Source organism: Myotis davidii, unplaced genomic scaffold (genome assembly GCF_000327345.1).
Source record: "Myotis davidii unplaced genomic scaffold, ASM32734v1 scaffold651, whole genome shotgun sequence".
Lineage (NCBI taxonomy): Eukaryota > Metazoa > Chordata > Mammalia > Chiroptera > Vespertilionidae > Myotis > Myotis davidii.
Window position 1 is genome coordinate 318931 of NW_006283994.1, and position 22002 is coordinate 340932.

Consider the following 22002-nt stretch of genomic DNA (forward strand, 5'->3'; position numbering starts at 1 on the left):
TAGACGCTGAGGACTTTGTTTCTAGTTCTTTGACTTCTTTGTACTTGCCAGCTCCTTCACTTGCCCCACTTTAATGAAAGGAGAAGTTTCTAATGAAAGTCGTCATTGGTTTATTAAAATGTAAGTGCTTCATCAAAACGTGTGTTTCTTAGATCAGGCATAAGACAGTTCCCTGAATTTATTTATTTACCTCCCTCCTCTTTAGTAAGGTGGGTGGTTCAGATCTGCTGATAGAACCATCAGTAAGCAGAGCAGATGCACTTTGTTCCTCAGAAGCAGGGTTTCTGAGGACGGGAGGGCCCTCACACTCTAAGTCGCCCAGTGCACGCTCAGCTCCTGTTCCTGGAGGGTCAGTGGTCCAGCTTGTCATGCGGACCCGCACCTCACGTCGCAACGGGCCCTGGCGGGCGTGCCAGCGCTGCCGTGCACTGGGGAAAGCCGGCCTTCTGTGGCATGTTCAGTTCTTTGTGTCCCTGACTGTGAATGGCATTATTCCTTCTTTTCTGCCTGTTCAAGATCTGACCCCAAGTCCTTACGCTTCTTTTACTTTTGTATTCCTCCGTCATTTGTCCTCAAGAAAGAAAGGGATGAATAGAGGCAAGTCAGACAGTCAAAGGAAAAGATAGGATTGGGCTGTGTTTTCACCCCCCTTCAGACATCCAGGCATAAATAAGAGGTGAGGTCAAAGGCGTAACAGTCCTCTCGCATATGAAGAATAGATTTCCCAAGAAATCATGGCCATTCCCCCACTCCTTCCCTCCAGTAAGCACTCTGCCTTCCCGGCTGACTCGTGCTTTTGTGCAAAGATTTCCCGTATCCACGGGCCTGAAGCTGCAGCAGAGGGGGCTGCGGGCTGGGGCGTGCGGGGACGTGGTGACACATTTCAGGTAAATAGCTGTCGGAGACGTGACATTTTCATTCATAGCTTCGGCAGAGTAACCTTTAGGGGAAAGGGGGAGCGGTGCCTGGTCCCACATTAGAGCTTGCTGTTTGTGTTTTAATCTGCCGTTACATTTTTTAACAAACAACAGCGTGTGAGAAAATCACTTATTTTTTTATGATCTGTTTTTCTGCCCCAGAACTCCCCCTTCCTTTTCCCTTCTCCCTGGGAAGCATCAGCCGCTCCCGGTTCCTTGGTCTCTGATACGTGACGGCACGCACTTCCCACGGCTGTGCGGTGGGCTCCACTGCAGGCAGGGGCGACGGCTGTCTGGGCCCTCGTGGCTCTGGTCATGGCCGATGCCCACATTCTGCCCTCGGCCATTTGCACATAGCTCTGCATTCGCCGGAGAGCACGCTCCTCACCCTTAGTGTTTAAAGGACAGGCATGAAGATCCTTTCGGGCGGATTGGAAGAGAGTGGACAGCAGGTGCTGGCCCCTGTTAACCTTCACTGGGTGTTCACCCAATAGTTTAAGGATCTTAAGCTCGACCCCGCCGTTTTTTTTTTGTTTTTTTTAATATATATATTTTTTTATTGATTTTTTTTTTACAGAGAGGAAAGGAGAGAGAGATAGTTAGAAACATCGATGAGAGAGAAACATCGATCAGCTGCCTCCTGCACATCCCCCACTGGGGAAGTGTGCGCAACCCAGGTACATGCCCTTGACCGGAATCGAACCTGGGACCCCTCAGTCCGCAGGCCGACGCTCTATCCACTGAGCCAAACTGGTTTCGGCTCGACCCCGCCTTTTTATTAAATTCTAAACAAAAGGGACTATCTGAAATGTTTTTATGTCATCATCTCTTGCTCAAGTCAACGTAATATATCACTAACCAGGCTTGCTTATTTAGTGTTTGAGACTTACTAAGAAACGACGACGTTTGTCCTGACCAGGTAGCTCTTTGGGTCAGGGGGTCGTCCTGATACACCAAGGTTGTGGGTTGGATCCCGGTCAGGGCACATACAAGAATCAACCAGTAAATGCATAAATAAGTGGAACAACAAACTGATGTTTCTATCTCTCTTTCTTCATCTCTAAAATCAGTATTAAGAAAGAAAGAGGTGACCCCTATAAAGGAAATTCTAAATGCAGCCCACTTAAAACTCACCCAGGAGGAAGGGACATATTGGGACTAGTCCCCCCCCCCCCCCCACCCCGCCCCTTCCTCCCAGGTTCCTGGGGGTGAGGCCAGGCCCTCCCTGTGCGGTGCTCCTTCTGTGTGACATCTGCCATGAGGAGGGCTGGTCCTGGGCGTCGGATCTGGGTGGTTGGGAGAGGAGTGTTTATTGTGCTCTTTCTCTTACAGCACTTCTGAGATGAAGATGGATGATATTCTGTCTGTTCTGACAAGGGATGATTCTTTCCAAGCCAGACGAGGTGGTGGCCAGGTGAGCTTTATTATTTATTGTTTGCTGCCAACAGATGTGACTCACTTCTCCGCTCGGCGTGGCAGAGGTTTTGCTGTGGATGATTGTTTCCTATCAAGTACAGTGCATATTTGAGGGCCAGCAACATCAGATGAGGCCAAATCTGACTGTGTCTTTTCTCTCTGTTGCTTCTGAGTGTTTGCTGGTCTCATCCAGTGCATGGGCCAGTGTCCGTCCTGGAGGTCCGCCCGGCAGGCAGGCTTCCCGCCCCAGGCCACTCCTCGGCCTTACCGCGTCCACGGGCATTTCCCGCCCAGCCCGGCGGGCCCTCTCCCATTGTCACCAAGGACAGCTGACTAGGCCGTCCACCCAAGACAGCATGTCTCTTTTTAGACACACTTAGTTCATCCATTTGCTTACTGTGTGCAGTACACAGAGGAGGAGGACAGTTGAATCATTAAGAGGAAAAATGTTTATTCCCCGTGCAGTTCCGTAAGGGGATCCTGAGCAGCAGCCGCTTCTTCCCGAGGCTGTCTTCCTGCCCGGCAGGCGTCCCCCCCAGTCCGCACTCACTCAGAGCGTCACATGTGTGAGTGAGTGTGTGAGTGTGAGGATGAGTGTGTGAGAGTGAGTGTGTGGGAGTGAGAGTGTGTGAGTGAGAGTGAGTGCGTGAGTGAGTGTGAGAGTGTGTGAGAGTGTGTGAGAGTGAGTGTGAGTATGGGAGTGAGAGTGTGTGAGTGAGAGTGAGTGCGTGAGTGAGTGTGAGAGTGAGTGTGTGAGAGTGAGTGTGAGTGTGAGAGTAAGTGTGTGTGAGTGTGAGTATGGGAGTGAGCGTGTGTGAGAGTGTGTGAGTGAGAGTGTGAGTGAGAGTGAGAGTGAGTGTGTGAGAGTGAAGTGAGTGTGTGTGAGTGAGAGTGTGTGAGAGTGAGAGTGTGTGAGAGTGAGTGTGTGAATGAGAGTGTGTGAGTGAGAGTGTGAGAGTGTGTGTGAGTGAGCGTGTGTGAGTGAGTGTGTAAATGAGAGTGTGTGAGTGAGTGTGAGTGAGAGTGTGGGAGTGAGCGTGTGTGAGTGTGAGCGTGTGAGTGAGAGTGAATGTGTGGTGTTCTGTCAGTAACTGTGATATACTAATTATTTGGATATTTCACATTTGTTTTCTGATGCCTGAGGATAGACTGGAAAATCAGAGCCAAATGGACCAAGCTTAAGAGGTTTTTTATCTGCTAGTGTGTGTATTAATTTGGATCGATATTCTCCCCGAGTCGGGGACTGGATTTGACTGGCCCTGACTTAAGTTCTCTTGGTCAGAGAATACGTAGGGAGAGGAGAGGAATATCCCAGCGTCTGTCACCTCTGTGGGTTCTGGACTCGGGACTACAGGAGGCTGTTCACGGGCTCGGTCCCATTTAACCTCCCGCTCTGTAGATGAGGAAGCCGAGGCTGCAGAGGGGAAGGGACATTGGCCAGGGCACTAGTCGTTCGTCCTCCTGGGATGCGAGAGCAAGCGGTCTGATTTCAAAGCGCACATCCTTATACACCAGCATCCTCCCTTGTAGAAACCAAACCAGGAAAATGGAACTACATTCCTTTTTATATAGGTCATGGAAACCATTCTTATAGAAGTGAAAATTGGTCAATAAACGGTACACAACAAGGCTCCCTGTGAAAGTGAGTAAAGACTCAGCTGATCAACAAGCTGTTTGAGGCGATGTTTCATGGAAAACCTCCCAGCCACAGTGGACTTGGGACCCCCTTCCTAAGAGTGCACGATCAAGACAGCTGACCAGTGACAAGGGCGCGCCTGGTCTTGATGCCTCTGCTCTTCTGGAGCGGTTGCAGGTTCTAGTTAGGGTTTTTATTGCCTCCACAACTTTCCTGGTGGCCCTGAAGAGCTCTGTGGGATGCGCAGGGCCCCGGGGGAGCTGTTTGAGGGGGTGGGGGGGGCAGAGTGGTTCGGAGCGTGGCCTCAGGTCACTCCTGGCCCCTTCTCAGCGGTGTGACTGGGCTTGCCCTTCTAGTCCTTAGTTTCTTCAAAGTAAAGATGACGGTGGTTTCTTCTCATGAGGACGCTGGAGGATGGAGTAAGAAATAGCCCAAACCCCAGCACCGCTACCAAAGGGCATTTGGTTATTATTGCTGTGGTTCTTACTCATCATTGTCATATTGTCACATCGGTTCATAGCAGATGGGGCATCAGAGCCCGCGCAGTGACGCCAAGCCTTCTGCCGTGGCACCGGGAGCGGCAGGTTAGCATCTGCCTGCTCCTCGGAAACGAGAGCAAAGCGGTGAGGCCGCAGCTGAGACAGGAAGGTTCACTCAGCCCCTCTTCACGGAGACGCTCTGCACCCGGCCCTGGTGGAGGTGTCAGCCCGGGTCGTGGGGTGCATTGTGGGGCCTCCTGAAGGATGTTCCCCAAAGGAGGAGCACCGCAGCTGCGGTCCCCTCTGCTCCTCAGGACACGGGGCCCTTTCCCAGCCTCCGCCGGCTGTGGCCTTGCAGTCATGTTTTCCTCCAGCCTGTGCCTGGCTCGAGGCCAGCCCTGAAGCCTGCTGGGCCCAGAGGGGCTAGGCCCAGGGTTGCACACTTGGGTGTGAGTCCTCGCTTCACAGCTAGTGGTTCTGCACTGGGGGCCAGTTAGCCTCTCCCAGCCTCGGTTTTTCCATCTGTAAAATGGGGAGAACCAGAGTGCCCATCTCATAGGGTGGTCGGGAGGTTTAAATGAGTCAAGGCATAGAGCTCCCTGCACACTACACCCCAGGCTCCTGCCCTGATGGAGTGTTTTGATATTTTTAAGGTTTGATGGTCTTTGTTTTTAGAAAGAAAAGTGCTAGGCAAGGGTGGGCATTCATTGACACCAAAACACCCAGTTAACTTAGAAAATGAAACTACTCATGCTGGGTTCTAGGCGTCCTGTTGATGAAAACCTGACTTGTTTGACCCATTTTAGCTTGAATTCAGAGGACAAAGAACAGATAAACTAAATTGGTAATATTACTCGTGATCACATGGGTACACAGCCTGACAGTGTTGTGAACAGCAGGAGGAATATAGTGGAGGCTGGGTCCGGCTTTTAGTTCTAGTTGCCATAGTGCAGTGCGTCTTGTTGGCTGTTCGCAGCTGGGGCAGCACGGCCAGCGCTGGCGGGTAGGAGTGGGCCCAGGGGACAGACCTTGCCTACACGTAGCCGGGCGGCTCGCTACACTGCCCTCCCCACTTGCCTGGTTGAAGTCCGTTGTAAATGTCCCTTTGGCACGTACGTTTCTGGGCTCCTGTAAACAGAAAGCAAACCAGGGAAGCATCTGTAAAATGTATATTTCATATTTACGCATATAAAATATATATAGCCGCGCCCAGGTGTATGAGTTCACCCACCTACAAAGAGAATACATTTGATCTTTCAACTTTTCTGGGAAGCACTCAGAAGTTTCTAGGGAATAAAACTCAGCTTGGCAATAAAGTGATTAAAACAAATTCCTTCCATTTAGTTTTAAAATGCTTTAGAAGTTAGCAATATCAAGACACGTGCTTCCCTCCGAAAAGCCACTCTCCCCACTACTGCTCCCACTTAACACTTTTACAACAACAATCGGGTGCAGTTACCTTCAACTCATCTGTTGTTTCTTGATAAGCGTGGGATTGTTATCTTCAGTCTTCAAAGCGGGCACGTTCCTGTGAGATTTTTTTGTCCTGTGAAATAGGCCTGTAAACTTATCCTAACAAAACCTGTCACTGGCCTTGCCAGACATTGAAATTAAAATCACCAGCCCTTGCATCGTGCCCTTTGATCGTCTGTTCTCTCCAGGTCAGCAGGGTCTCCCAGACAGAGGGCCTGAGTGTGTGCAGCTGTTGGAAACGTGTCTTTCCAAACGGCCTCGGTCCACTCGTTGCCGGCTGGCTTCATTAGCCAGCACGGAATCGGCGCCTTCGAGGTGCCAGAGCGTCCTGTGGGGCTCACGTGCCCTCCGGGCCTGACCCACCCTCATTAGGGGAGCAGCTTACCTGTCTGGGCTGAGCCGCACCGCGTCACTCTGCCCCCCCCCCCCCCCCCCGTCTTTAGTTTAAATTTAGACTGTCCTCCCCAAAAGACAACTGAGAAGTGCCTCCCTCACTCTCAGGAGGGGCAGTTTTAAAATAGAGTATTTCTGGGAACGGATGGGGGTGTAGTAAGGCATGCTTTTTCCAAAGTATATTTTCTGCCACTAACTCCTCATTTTTACTGAAACTGACCTCATCATTTCAGACGTGTGAACCCAGTTTTAATGCCTCTTTCTACATATTCCACTTGTATACACACTCACATTTTTTATATGTGTGTGTATATGTAATTTTTGGGGGGTTGGGAAAAAAGATGCCTCATTTTGAAACGTAAAGGGGGGAATAAGAAAAGCCCTTTGTAATATATTGCCATATTATCACTAAGTCCCCTGACAGTTGTGTCACAGAAGCAAGTCACCTGTCACTTAAGCTTGAGGTCTCTTTAATTTTCTCCTGGAATTCGCACCAGGCTGTCTTTAATTTGAGGCCTTTATTGGAATTCTGAACCCTCTCTGCCTCCCTGGCTCTCAGATCTATTCTGAGAGCTGTTACAGAATGTATACAATAACCAACAGAGGGATTCGGAGGCTGAGTCTGTTTATTTAACACTCTGGAGGGATTTTTGTGCTTATTCGGTCCTGGCTGCCCGGCTTTCAATATCGCTTTGACAGCCATTCTGCCCTTCTCATTAATTTTAAACAGTTAAAACACAGGAAAAAGAGGGAAAAGTTTTCATTATTAAAGTGCTTTACTTTTTAATAACAGAGGATTCTGTCCGCCAGGGGAAAGGGCATCCTCGCTAATTTCACATTCGTCTCTTTAAGAAAACGCGAGGAAGGTGACAGTCGCGCTGCGGAGGTGGCTTAACGAAAGGAGGGCAGCACAGAAAGTTTGCATTTCACATCAGTTAAGCGGCTGAAAAAATCCTTGTTAATGACAATAGCAAATGTCCACTTTCGTAACACGGCTCCGGAGTGACTTTTCTCCTGACATTTGAGCGGAGGATGCCCTTAGGGGGCCATGTGCTGTGAAATCAGCTAGACTGTCATCAGCCAAACAGGTAGCAGGGATGATCTGATTAAACTAAAAACATTTTCAGGGTGTTCAGTGTCTCTTAATACAGAGGTGAATGTCGATCCGAAAGAAGGGGGCTTTTCTTCTCTGCCTTTGTTCCTCCCCGGCAGCTCTCGAAGCGAGAGGCCCAGCGTCCGGGGCAGGCCGGCAGCCGGCCAGGCCCTCGGGCCTCTGCGGGGTCACAGGGACCACAAGCTGGGCCGCCTCGTCTCCCCCGTGACTCGCGGGGAGTGTGCAGCCAGGCTGATCGCCCCATTCAAAGAGTCAACGTGTTAGCCACATGGGGCTGCACAACGTGTTCTTTTGCATCTCGGTTTCTCCTTCAAGCCTGCGTGTGTGTTTTAAGATGTGTAAGAAACAAAACACTCATTTGGGCGGGGGCGGGGGAGCACAAGCTGGGCCGCCTCGTCTCCCCCGTGACTCGCGGGGAGTGTGCAGCCAGGCTGATCGCCCCATTCAAAGAGTCAACGTGTTAGCCACATGGGGCTGCACAACGTGTTCTTTTGCATCTCGGTTTCTCCTTCAAGCCTGCGTGTGTGTTTTAAGATGTGTAAGAAACAAAACACTCATTTGGGCGGGGGCGGGGGAGGCAACAAGGAGTGGAAATCTTTGCGATGGTTTAAGGATGAAAGTATTTTATTAACGCATCCCCTTTGTAGGGTCTTTCAATGCGTAGAGATGCGGTTTCTCATAGGGAACAGTTTGCTGAGACAGCCCATGCCTTAACAGGTTCCTGGGAGCTCGGCATGATGGGCTGAAGGAATGATCTGAACGGCCTGGGGGTGAGGACGTGCTCTCTGGAATCCAGGGTGGGGCGTGTTCAGGCAGCTCACCGGGAGCTCGCCCAGAGGAGGGAGGGGAAGATCTGGGGCCTCTGGAGGAGGTACAAGAGTCGTTTGAGAACAACTTTGCTTCATTGGTGTTTTAAATGCCCGAATTGGACCCGGAAAATTCCAGAGTGTCTCCAGTGGACTTTCAATTTGAACGTGAGTGATAAGAGGCCAGGAAGAAAAGTTAGTAAGTAAATAAATAAACAAACAGACCGGGTCTGCTCCGTCACAAAGCCATCCTTGTCTTTGCCTGACTTTAACATCTTCATAGCCCCCTTTTTCCCTGGTAATATTGAAAGGATTACCCTGTTGGCCCCGAGGTGGTTACTGTGTGATTTTACTGTTATTAAATCTATTATAAACTGCTTCATTATTCCTGCCTCTGACTGTCTCTCCTTTAATCCTCCCATCACCTTCCCAGCAACCCCAGGCTGTTGGCCCCCAGGAAACCCAAGAGCGAGCCACAGTCTTGCAGACGGTGTTTGAGGATTACGTGCACTCCTGCGAGGGGACAGTCGCCTGGGCAAAGAGAGGTCAGTCCGTCTCCAGGTGCTTGTGGGTGGCCCGCCCACACACCCAACAGACAGGTCGGGAGGCCAAACAGGCGTCTCTGCTCACCAGCAAAAGCCTTCAATCTCCCTAATGCTGCGGGGTTGGGAGGCAGGCACGGAAGGCTTTACAGTGATATTAAATGTTAATTTCATTCTTCCGTGTGGTTTGCACAAATGAGGCTTTATCTCGGCTTACATCACGACTAGAGCTTTGACCCAGCAGCGTGGGGCTTAGCAATCCATTTTTCTCCTTTGAAAACTGGATAGGAGAGATATGACCTGTCAGTAGAAATACCTGCAGAGATGGAAATTAGAGGTGAAGTGTGGGCTGGTGGTATTCGACCTCAGCATCACCTGTTTAAAAGTACAAAGAAAGATGAGCAAGAGCAGTGCTGAGGAAGGGCTGTAGACCACGAACCCAATTCTTAGGGCATTTACGGAAGAGTCGGGCATTAATCGACTATTCAGACCCTTTATGGGATAAGTTGTCTCCTGGGATCACCAAGCCTAAGGTGCGGAGCGGAGGGGAAGGGAGGGGAGGGGAGGGCTGGCGGCTTCTGTGGTGGAGCCTCGTGTGACCTGGGCCAGTTGGGCTTCCTCCGTGTTGAGAGGGCCACAGTTCTGGTTAGTTCCCTGCTGGTTTTCTGTTTTGTTAATCTTTACACGAGGATATTTTAGAGAGTGGGGGGGGGGGGGGGGTGAGGTGGGGAGAGAGAGAGGGAGAGAGACATCGATGTGAGAGAGACACATCTATTGGTTGCCCCTTGAATGCACCCCAACTGGGGACCAGGGATCAAACCTGTAACCCAGATACGTGCCCTTGATCAGGAATCGAACCTGAGACCCTTTGGTGCTGGGGCCAACACTAACCACTGAGCAGCTGTTTTGAGGGAAAATGCCTGGCTAGCTTACCAATACAGCAGGTCCTCAGATAACATCGTTTATCCAACATTGTTTTGTTAAAATGTTGATGAGATGCTGCAAGAACTCAACTCTTGTTCATATCAGTAAGGCTGTGACAAAGCCATTTTTGTTATATGTCGTTTTGCTTAAAGCCGCAGAACCTATCCACGACGTTGAATGAGGACTTACTGTGTACGAACACCATGACATCCTTTCTTTTCTTCTTTTTATGAATCGAAATTTCTTTTTAAATTCATTTAACAAATATCTGTTGAGTTGGGCACTGTTCTGGGTGCTTGGGATACGTTGGATCAAACCAGACAAAAATCCTTACCTTTCTGACATTCCAGCGGGAGGGTGACAGTACAGTGAACATAACACGTAACTTACACACAAATCGGCCTATGAGAAGGTGATCCGAACTGTAAGACATGGAGCAGAAGACGAGCTGCGAAGGGGTGGCAGGCAGGGTGCGTTGTAAACGCGTCAGAGTGAGCGCTGTTGTGAAGGTCACAGCAAAAACTCAGAGGCCAGGCCCCGGGGGGGTTCCCGGCAGTGGGGCTTAGGAAGACAGCCAGCGTGTGGGCTGGGGGCAGACGCAGATCACAGCGAGGGCCTGGGTCACCCTGCATCGGATGGGAGCTGTCAGGGGGCTAGGGACAGCGCTGTGTGTGGCCTCACGGGGGCTTCAAAAGAATGGATTTGGGGGCAAAGGTGAAAGCTGGGGGACGGGCCGCAGGGCGACCATGGCCATCAGGAAGGAGCTGGTAAATGAGGTCAGCCAGCCAGCATCACCGAGTGCCTGTCGTGGGCCTTCGCTCTCAGAGAGCAGGCCAGCTGCACAGGTGAAGGTGAAGTCCCCGTATTCGCCCCATCCCCGCTGAACGGATCAGCATGCATCCTTCCAGCCTGGGGTCTGGTGCTGGCCTAAAGACAGTCTTGGCATTTCCCTGAAGCGAGTCCAACAGTTCCTAAGGGGTTTCCAAAGAACCTAGCTTAGCGGCTTTCAGTGTTCGGATATCTGCAGTCAGGTAGGCAGACTCAGCTCGCTGCGCTGTACATGACGAGGCGCTGCGGAATGGCAGGTGTAAAGCACACTGCAATGAACAATCAGCCAGACCACAAGTGTTTGCAGTTTTCTGGAGACCAGAACTACTTGAGGTGTCTGGGTCATAGGAGTGACTGTTACAGTAACTCATCCTTAGGGAATGTGGTTTTGTGTCTTCTCATTACCATTGACCTTGTTAACACCAAGAAGCAAACAGAGGTACTTGTCTTCCTTTAAAAGGCAATTGGAGTGGGGCCGTTCCCCATCCATTTCATCCCAGGAAGGAAATAAATGTATCTTTGTTCTTATCGGCTAATTGATTTCCACACCAGTTTCATGTGGCCTGGGACCGACTGCATGTGGCGAGTCTCCGTCACCCCTTCAGGCATCCAGCTCTTTGCTCTTCCTATCTCTTCTGTCACTGAGGACTGCGTTCAGAGGGTTGGGGGATATACACGTAATTGCACTGCACACATGTTGAATTTACGACATGGGGCCAGCTACACCCCATAAGTGATGCTATCTTTTGCATTTCAGTCTTTTGCATATGCAAAACCCCACTCCTGACTTGCCTCCCTTTATGCCTTTTCAGAACCCACCTCATGAATAATTAACAAAGCAGCTGGGTTTTGCCTTTGTGGCAGAAAACTAGTTGGAAACTGGGCCAAGTACGCATTTGTTTTCCTTTCGAATTTTCTGACCCAGTCACTGTTCATAACCAGCAGTAATTGTTGTCAGTTTCCAGAAGCACTAACCCCTTTTTCCTTCATTTCTTGCATCTTTTTAACTAGAGATTCAAATGGCAAATATAGTGGTATCGAAAGTTTTAGCTCCAGACTCGTAAGTGGAATCCTTTCCCTGGAAATTCCCACTTCTCCTGCGGTTTGCGCCACCCCCACCCCCACCCCCGGGCCTCCCTGAAGAGCAGGGGCTGCTGTGTGCAGGAGTTTATGTCTGGCTTGGAAGGGATCTTCTCAGAGTCAGGCACCGGGGCAGGTCAGCCACTCCCCGCAGTGGGTCAGAGGCAGGCCAGGCCAGGCCTTCGTCGCTCAGAGGAGGGTACGAAGCTGCGCCCCGTCCCCCATCCCGTCCCGTCCCCCCCTCCCCCGCCTCGGCCCCTTTGGGTGGTGGTCGCAGTGATGTCAGGGCAGGAGGTGTGTGTGCCTGTACTCTGGACAGACAGGTGCTCCTCTGGGGCCAGGCTGGACTTGGCTCCCTGCTGCCTTCTTGATCCTAAGTGCCCATAAGACCCCATCTTTCCTGATCAGATGCAGGAATAAATGTCATTCTATGAAAAGGGGCAAAATGTCCATGCATGGTACTTTAACATAGATTTCCCCTAATTCGTCAGCCATCTGGCTCTGAGCCGGGACTCAGGGACTGTGGAGTGCTCCCACTCTGAGCACAGCTTCCTCCCTCGTCCCAAGTAAATGTCCGCTTTCCTTCCCTCTCTGCTCTCCGCCTGTCCTGGCACCACAGTCCGTTCACTCTACAGTCTTGACATGGCCCCTCAGAAGGTCCTCACGAGGCTGCCATGCCCCCGAACTGCCAGCTTCTCTGAATCACCCACACGTGGGCACCACACTAGGGTCTGAGGACGACCCGCTGTCCCGTCCCCAGTGAGACAGGGGCCTCGAGGACAGGGAGGGTCAGAAAAAATGTGCACATGGTGCCTGGCCACTGGTCCCAGGAGACAGCACCTCCCGCCGCTTCTGGGCAAACTCAGCATCCATGTAAAGCTGCGGTCCCTACGTCTCCTGGGCAGAGGCTCTTGGGGTTGGTGTGGGGCGAGGAGGAATGGGGAGCAGGCGGAAGTGGGGGTTGGTCCGCTCAGCGGAGGACAGGGCTGAAGGAGTGGGCCTGAGCCCGCGGTTGGGTATAGGCTTGGAAAGCGCAGTTCATTGGCTGGGCTTCAGTCTGGCTGCTCAGACAAGTCCATGTTGGGGGCTGGGGAAAGCGGGGAGAAGAGGCTGGCCGCCCCGGCCGGGCAGGTGTGTGCTGTGCTCTCTGAGGACGGGATCTGTGGCTCTGTGTCGAGCCGGCTGTCAGAACCCTCCAGGCAGCAGGAGCCATTGGAAGCGTTAGAGGTTTTCTTTGAAAAAGCAGCCAGTCCCCAGATATGAAAAAGGGGAGTAAGCACAGACTTAGAGAGGGGTGCAGAGGAGTTGCCTTGGTTATTATTTCTCATCGATTGGGAAAAGGAGTTCACTTTGCTCAGTAAATAGAGCTTTGATGGATTCCCAGGACCTTCCCGGAGCTGATCTGCTAAAATGACACTTTTTATTACTGTTCATAAACGCCAGTCTCCGGGTGCTGCTGGGATATTACGGTTAAGCTGCGGGCAAACTTGCCAGTCCAGTGGCTCGGCAGGTCGGCAAGGGAGTCTGCTGTTCAGTGCCCGCCTCCCCCAGGCATGCCCGCTGGGCTCTGGTGGCAGGAGACTGGCTGGGAGGTACAGTGAGCAGCGATGGCCGGGGACGCTTTAGGAGCAACCCCACCTGCCCTGCCCTGCCCGTGGGAAAGGGCAGACACTCCATTTTCATTGTTACTGCAGATAGTTAAGGGGAAATCTTTCCTCAAAGGGGTGTGAGTGGAGGTGGCCAGAGCTCCACCCTCCTGGGACTGAGTCACCCAGTCCGGGTCTAGGACAGGACCACTTCCTACACTTTAGAATAGGACGGAAACTTTCATGATAGGATGTCTGATGATCATCTCTAAACATCCTCAAGGGGTGAGCTGTTTTGTGGACTATCTTAGAAATTTAATCCTTTTCTTTCTCCTTTAATATTTATGCTTCACACCCTGGCCAGGTAGCTCAGTTGGTTGGAGCGCCATCTGTACAGCAAAAGGAGGCAGTTCGATTCCCAGCCAGGGCACATGTCCAGGTTGTGGGTTCGATCCTCAGTCGGGGTGCATGCAGAAGGTAGCCAATCGATGTTTCTTTCTCACATCAGTGTTTGTCTCCCCCTTCCTCTTTCTAAAAAAAGGGGGAGGGGAAGAAAACCAATAAAAAATTCTGTTTCATTTCCTTTGCACATTCTTTGAATGCGCGGTGTCAGTCCTGGATACTTGAGAATGAATTTGGTTTTAAAATCCCTCGAGTCCTGGATGAAGTGGTGCCAGTGACTCCTCTGGATTGGGCAGCTGGAGGCGGGGCTTGTGGTGGAGGCAGCACTTGCAGCAACATCTACACTCACTGTGTGTGCCAGGCACTGAGCTGGGCCCCGGGACTCATGCGGAAACGGGCCCTGCCCTCCGGAGCTACTAGGTGCCACACAGCCAAGTCTGAAGTTAAATTGGGTTTATTCAAGTGATGATTTGGAACCTATAGGGTTGTTGTTGGAGGGTTTTTGTTTGTTTCTGAGGAATTGGAAAGCATGCAAGTGTAGATGGACGTTGCGATGTATGTTGTACTGCTGGCTGTGGCCTGGCAAGATGCCCTGCCCAGGACAGCCTTTGGCTGGGGTGCGTGCAACCCTCGGGACCCGCCCTGACTGCCTTCCTCCCCTTCATTTTTCTTGCAGCCCTGCAGTCCTTCATCCGCGCCTACGCGACCTACCCCCGGTCGCTGAAGCACATCTTCCACATCCGATTGCTCCACCTGGGCCACGTGGCTAAGAGCTTTGGGCTGAGAGACGCCCCCCAAAACCTTGGTGGCCCAACTGTGAAGAAGAGGAAAGTGAACGTGAAAAGGTAAGATGCACAGAATTCGTCCTGGGACGAGTGGCCCAAAGTCTGATGGGTATGGAGAGCTGCATCCAGTTCACAGTGGTGAGCTGGGCCGGTCGCTGCTGGCATTCTGTGTAACCTGCCCTCTTTGATTTTCATGGTAAGTTATCACCAGTGTCTGTCCTTCTCTCAATTTAATAAGTACTTGGAGTGAGAGGATAAAATACCTAATTGTAACATTTTTAAGGCACTGGCAGAAATTTAGTGGCGTCTTCAGTCAGGTCCCAATGGGCGGGAGCAGCAGGACAAACCTGTTGCTGACTTCACTGCTCGTGTGGAGTAACCGGGGACTTACCACTGTCGGAGCTCCTCCCTGGAAAGCCTGGGCTTGTTCCAAGACTCCTGGTGGGTTCCCTGAAGTTGGACCTGGAGGCGCACCTGTCCCAGTGAGCTGAGCGGTGAGGGGTGAGCTAGGCATGCGGCACCCCCCCCCCCCCCCGAGGGAGGTGGGAAGAGATTAATCAAAGAATTTATATGCATATATGTATAGTCCATTGACATAGACATTAGACAGAGGAAGGCCTGGAGTGGGGAGGGAGCCTGGTGGAGGTGGGGGCAAAGATGAGAAAATGGGGCTGAAGTGCCGAGCGCTCCTGAGGTGAGCACAGTGACTCCCTCCCTCGAAGCTGGGAGAGGAGAGTCAGTGAGGAGCATGGCCTGTAGGGGTGCTGGGCCCTGAGCCCATCTTCACACATCAGGAGGTCCCTCCACAAGGACAGTGTGACTTCTTTTCTCAGCCATTGTTCCTCTAGCGGCTGGCCCAGCCCTGGCCGGAACCAGTGCTGGAGATCCCAGGAGTGGAGGCAGGTCCGCAGGGAGCTTGGGTGGTTGGCATTGTTGTTCCTGCGGCCTGTTAGCGGAGGACACATTGCACAGATGTGTGGGCACCAAGAACCCTTGAGTGCTCTGGACGGGTAGTTGGCATTGTGTCGCCTTATTTTTGCACATTAATTGCAAATGCCCCAGTCCACATGCTCTCTGTCTAGTGGCGAGCCTGCAGGCAGCACCCACTCCAGCACGCTCCGGACAGCGTCACCGCGAGGCCAGCGGCGTCATCAGCCTCTTCAGGGCCGTTTCTCGGGCGTGAAAGGCCACCGGCGTGGGGCGTGACTGTTGGTCTTGGAGTCGCGGGACGTGGGCCACCGGTCCAGCCCCGTCTGGTGTGCACGTGCGAGCTCTGGGCCCTGTTTTGCCTCATTTCCTCGGTGACAAGGGGAAAGGAAGTCTCTGTTTTTAGCTGCTTGACAGGATTGTCTTGAGAACCAGAATGAGAAGTTGTGTGTGAATTTCCTTTTGGACCATAAAGAGCCATACACGAGGCCCCGTAGGACCCAGAGCTGGAAACCGGAGGGTTAAGATTCTGGAACCTCCAGCTTGATTTGAGCAGGGGCTGGGCATCCACAGGCTCTGCGTAACGGGTAAGACTCTGCCTGATTCCGGGTCCAGCGTTGGAGTTGTTACGAAGCTATTGCTTCCTTCGTGACCAGCTCCCGCTCGTGCAGGACAGTGTCTGAGGTGGGCGCTTCTCCACGCGCTGCAGCGCTGTGCTGCCCGGGAGACAGAGACACAGCCCTGTGTCCCCACACGCGGGGCGCCGGGTGCCGGCTGTGCGGGCCGGGCTCCGTGCACCAGAGGCTGCCCCTGTCTTTACGTTCGGGGTAGCTGGTGTCTGCGCTTACTAACTCCGGTTCTGAGCATGTGACAAAGCCACGAGGCCTGCACTGTGAGAGTGGCCTGGCCACCCTGACACCACCTCTGGACGTTGACACCCTCAGAAGGTGGGAGGAGACCTGCCAGGTGAGACTGGTCAGAAGCACATTTTGTGAGTTGCTCTCCCTGCACCTCAGTGGAGCCCAGCATTCCATTGTCACAGGTGACTCCTCTGTGACTGCAGTGTCATTAGCAAGTGTTATCCAGGCAGCCGCTTTCCAGACTGGCATGTCCTCAGCTCCCACCCAGACCCTGGAGGGCAGGGCAGAGGCCGGAGGCCTGGGCGGGGCTTGGAGCCAGCATTGTCCTTACCTTGAGAAGCCGCTGGGAGGGAGTGCACTGCCTGCTCTGCCGACCCTCCTGGCAGATGGGCACCAGGACGGCGGTGCCCCGCGTGGGGATTTCACAGGCTTTCTTCAGGGAAGAATGGGCTGATTAGCCGATAAAGAGCGTGTAAGATGGTATGGGGCAGCCTTTGATGTCTGGCTGGCGAGGCGGGGAGCGGCGGTGAGTGACAGCAGTGTGTCACGGGATTACGGCGCCGTGACAATACGGCTCTCTGTTCTTGCCATGTCACCACTCGGTTACGGCGCTTTCCCGTGGTTGTGCCCTTCTCTTGAGGGCATTTCTCTCCGCTCTCCTTACATCCTCCCACCCCTGCCCGGCCTTGCCCATGCAGACGGCACTCAGGGATCCAGTGGGTGCCTTCTTTATTGGGGGAACCTTGTCACTCCCGGTGGAAGAATGACTTTGCAGCTGATCTGCACATGGACCATATAATTGCGGTCAGAGTGAGCGGCGGCGGAAACCTGACAGATTGTCCGCACCTCCGTCAGGGCTCAGGCAGGTGCCAGTGCTGCTTTCTGAGGACCGGACAGCAAAGTCCGCTAAACCGACAGAGTGCAGAGACTGGGCTGTGACCAGTGACTGTTCTGAGCTGTGGCGTCTCCCGTGAAACCCATCTGTCCCGATAGAGAGGGGTCCTTCTGTTTTGTGTGGGCGATGAGATAATAGCACCCCGTTCTCCACGCTGCCCGCAGTCCACTCTGTGGTGTCGCCTGCCCAGACATGTGTTCTCTCAGACTTCTGATGCCTGCGAGCCGGACCTGCAGCTGTTGGCGGGTCCTCCTCCCTGTTACCAGCCCAGGTTTCTGTGCAGAAGGGCAGGTGGGTAGCTGGGGATTATCGGGCATTTCCAGGCAGTGACAGAGGGAAGTTTTATCTCGTCTCTATGCCTTTCCTTGACCACTTCTCAGGAAGAGAAAACCAATGGTTAATATCCCCATATGCGATCTTAATCACCAGGTGTCTGTCTGCTTCCCAGTCCTCAGTCCTGAAGGACACAAAACCTCTTCTGACATCTACACACCCCTGTCAAAACAGCCCCGCCCCGCACACCTATACACGCACACGGGGAGCTGGTGCTGTGCTGAAATACTGGCCCCCGGCAGCATCCGGCGCAAACAGCGGTTCCCTCCCGGGAAAGGCAGTTCTGGGTTTGAAGCGTGTGGGTCAGCAGACCCTGAGAAATGAAGCTAGCATTCCTTCCAGAGCTTGTGTCTGCCCCGGAGACGCTGAGAGACAGCACCCTCTCCGTGAGGGAGCGGAGTTGGGCTGTTTCACATGAGCAGAACGTGTTCGGGCACAGTGGGCCAGCCCAGGTCTCATCTGTCCAACGCTCTGGAAAACGGTTCAGGAAGAGAAAGAAACGTTGGGCCCTGTGGCCTGGGTGTTGTGACAAGCTGCCAGGCATCTGCCGTCTGCCCCCATCAGAGCGAGCTGATGCGATAATTATAAAATACAAAAAGCACCATTTCTCACGGGTGCTTTAGTTTGTAGCCACTAAGTGGCCTTAACCTCCCCCCCCACCCCACCCCCGCCCCATGCCCTTGTCTTCTGGCCATGGTGCCTAGAGACTGCCATCATCTTCATCGGTTACTCAAGCATTTCGCTCCCCTATTCTCAGCTCCCTCCTCTTAAAATTAGTAGCAGAACAAAAATCTGAATTGTCGGCAACACTTAAAAGAAATACAGTTTTATTTATTGGTATAACTTTTTTCAAACCAGCCTCACTAAAGTGTTACCTGGTAGTTGCTGATTTGTCAAAGAGGCAGGCAGTTTAAAATGAGGGTCTCTTACCCCTCAGTGCTTCCCAGGCCTGGGCGTGCGTGGTCAGTGCTCCGCAGCCTGTGGTCACCAGCAGAGGCACGGGGCCGCCCTCAGCCTGGTCACAGCACAGCCACACCCCGAGCCCCGCCAGGCACCTTCGACCTGTCACCTCCAGGGCTGTCCTTGCAGGGTGGTCTCTAACGCACGTGACCGACCTCCAAACCTTACTTCCCAGACGTTCTGAAGGGCCACAAGTGCTTGTCACAAAGCTCCGTTTTGGGGCCTCTGGTCTCTGGAACCCCGGCTATGTCACTCTCTGCTTCTCACCCGCACTCGTTGGTAACTGTTCAGTAACGAGGAGGAGTTACTGTATTGCACACACCTCGGGGTTTGAGACATCTGTGCCCTTGCTCCTCCCCTTGTTTCTAAACACCGATGTGGGGGTCTGGGTTGGATTACTGACCATGTGCGTGCCCTTGGATGAGAAACTCAGCCTCTGTGGGCCCCCATCCCCTCAGCTCTCACACGGGGTGCCGGAGCCTGCGGCGTCCTGGGGCTCAGAGCAGAGGGTGAGTGTAGAGCATCAGCAGGTGCCTGGGCCGGGGACGCACGGAGCACGTATTTGTAGGACGACACAGCGTTCTTTCCCCCCAAGCCTTCCTCGCGCCCACCTGTCCCTGGAATAGAAGAGTCAGGTAGCTGTCAGTCTCCGCACGGGAACTTTCCTTCCCGAACAGCCTTGCCCACAGACCATCCGCCGAGCCCAGCGCCGGGAAGCTGCGCGGCCCCTCCGCAATGACGCTCTCCGGCCTGGAAGCAGCTGGCCTGCCAGCGTTAGGGGCATTTACAGCCTCCTGATATCACTGCCTCAGCTGAAGGCAGAGCTGGAACCTGGCCCAGGGACAGTTTCCTTGATTCTGTGGAGCCAGTTATCCTGTAAACGAGATCAGGCCCGGACGAAGCCACCTGGGGACCCTGGGGTCCGTTTGTGTAGACCCGCTACGCGGTTCTAGAGCCGCGTTCTCCACTGGAACCTTGGGCCTCCTTGAACCAGTCTCTTTCCGTAGCTTCCCAACCCACCTTCGTGGCTGGTAGCGCTTGGCCCTCAGTGTCACCTGGACTTCTAGAGCAAGAAGCTGCGCTGTGCTTTGCAGCCATTGTGTCCACAGACAACCCCCGCTCTCACCTCTCCTTCCTGCTGTGCTCTGATGACCCTCAACTTAGCAGGCGGAGGAGGCCTGGGACCAGCCCACAGGACGCGGAGATGAGCAGTCGGGACAGGTCACCCAGCCCCTGCCTGAAGAGCAGAGCACACAGCTGGGGCCAGGAGTAGCTCTCTGGACAGATGCACGTGTCCTGTGAGCAGGGGACAGACTCTTCTCCCAGAGCTGCTGGGAGCTGTACAGAAACACCTGCCCAGGCCCCAACCAGGAGACCTTGGTTCAGTCAAGTTGGAAATCACCAAGTGTGAGACGGACATGATCATGAACTTGACTACCAAGTCCCCCAGTCATGACCCAGGTCCCATCCCGGGAACTTAAAAGCATGTGGTCCTCAGAGCAGATGTCGGGGTGTCCTCCACACAGGAGGCGGGGAGGTGCTGGGGGAGGGCCTCTGCTTTAAGGGAGTTGGGATGGATCGCTAACGTGGGAACAGCCTGGTGAGCCGCTCAAGCTGTAGACAGGAGCATGTCCTGGCCTCTGCGAGGGGGCAGCACGAGGGACCAGGAGTCCACACTGGATCGTGTCCTTGGGGCATTTGTGCTCAGGAGCAGTGTCCAGACAGGACAGAGCCAGGAAGAGTGTTGTGGGAGGTGGTTGGGTCCCCTGGTGGGAACGCCCGGCACAGATGGCCTCAGGGCTGCGTCCTTGTTGATGGCTGTGTTCACAGGCGGGTCCGCACAGGTGGCCGTTCGGGCACAGGCCGCAGTGGGGCCTCGCTCCTTTCCCCTCGGCACCGAGCTTTCACTCCCTCCGTGCCAGGTCCTTACTCGGAGGCCCCCCGACAGGCTCTGGTGTCGTTACAGCTGTGCACGCTCAGCTGGTACGTGTGGCCTTTTGTTCCCGCCACCTTTCTCTGACGCCGTGCAGTTGCCAGCTCTCTGCCTCCTGGAACAAGCACCCCGCATCCCCGCCGGCTAATGAGGCGATTAGAGGGCTCTCAGGGTGACCCTGCGCCTCCCGCACACCTGGGTCACCTGCAGACAGCGGGAGCCCAGGCTGTGCTCAGTCAAGCAGTCGGGGCTGATGACAGAGCCCGAGCCAGCCGCCCCTCCTGGGTGGCCGCTGGGGACGGTGCTCGCTGTTGGAGCCCTCGGAGCACCGGGTCTGGAGGTGGGGCCGGCCCAGCAGACCAGTGTGTGCATCAGGGCAGTGCCCAGCGCTCCATTAGCTGGTCCTTGCCTGGACCCTCCAGTTGGCACCGCTTCAGAAATCAGCAGCGAGCATGACGGTCCCGCTGTCCCCTCGCTGCAGTTCCGCTCCAGTCCTGACCCTCCACCTCGCAGCCGCTGCCCTGTCCCCTCTCATCTGCCCCACACGCCTGGCTCCTTCCTGAGCTCAGGAGTGATGCCAGAGGCTGTCCCTGTGGTGGTGACCAAGCCCACACCCGGGGCCTGTGCCCTGACCAGGAATCGAACTGTGGCCTCCTGGTTGGTGGGTTGATGCTGAACCACTGGGCCGCGCCGGCCCAGCTCTGTGACTCTTTCTAAACACAAGGCTGCAGAGGCACTTCCGCATATGACCCTAAAGCATAAAGGAGACATGGATAGGCCTGGAAATGCAGGAATAAAATTAAAAATCCCGCCCTGCCACGCAGTGCCGTTACCAACGCCGGCAGCAAGTGGCTCTTTCTCCACTGCCAGGGCTTTCCTGTGGTCAGATTAGCTGATCTGTTGCCTGGTAACGCCGGGCGGGCGGGTGGGTGCTCAGGAAGCCCATTGGAGGGTTTGGGTATTTGGGGGCGAGGAGGGCAAGGAAGCTGGCAGGGTCCTGGGAGAAGGACAGCTTGCCAGGAGAAGGGTGCCCGCATGCGCCCTCCCTGTGCTTGGGCTTAGGACATTTCATCTTCCATCTGCACTTGGCCTTCCCGGCACTCGGCCTCAGAACAAGGGAGAGACAGCTGCTGAGGGAGGGTGGGAGAGAGGGTCCCACCGGGGTGGCCCTGCAGGTGGAACCCGAGGCTCCCTCCCCCGAGACCAGGTCTGGGAAATGCGAGACCCAGAGCCTCCGAGTTTGGGTTTGGGTCCCACCTTCCAAGTACTGTTGACCTCGAACAACTCGGACTGAACTGCGGGCCACGTCGATGTGGCTCCCTGTGTAAGTCACACCGTGGTGTCCAAAGCAGAACTGTGGTTCCCACCCACGGCTGGGGACTGGCGCATGCGCAGGGGTCGGCGCCCAACCCCACCCTCTTCAAGGTCAGCTGTGCAGTGACCGGGAGGAAGTCATAAATGGCCAGGGAATTCTGAGGTCATGATCTCAGGGCCAGCAGGGCCATCTCTGACCTGCTGCCCACATCGCCCCGCAGTGCGGGCCTGAAGGTCCCTGGTGGCTATTCCTGTGCCCTGGCCGCCTCCCCTCACTCCCACCCAGTGGCATGTGGGTGTGGGTGTGACTGTGGCCCTGCCCCCGTGTCGCGCACGCGGGTGTGACCTTGGCACTATCCGCTGGGCGCCAGCAGCCTGAGCCTGCTCCGTCCGCATTAG

General features: G+C 54.1%; 1 protein-coding gene across 1 annotated transcript in view; it reads left to right on the plus strand.

Moving 5' to 3' along the window:
* The window catches only part of DDX31 (DEAD-box helicase 31), a 54532-nt gene that overhangs the window by 29776 nt on the left and 2754 nt on the right, over nucleotides 1-22002 (plus strand). Inside the window, exons 16-18 of the mRNA XM_006754172.2 lie at nucleotides 2250-2331; nucleotides 8668-8779; nucleotides 14273-14441. Of these exons, the coding sequence (XP_006754235.1) occupies nucleotides 2250-2331; nucleotides 8668-8779; nucleotides 14273-14441 (363 nt within the window). The remainder of the gene's footprint in view (nucleotides 1-2249; nucleotides 2332-8667; nucleotides 8780-14272; nucleotides 14442-22002) is intronic.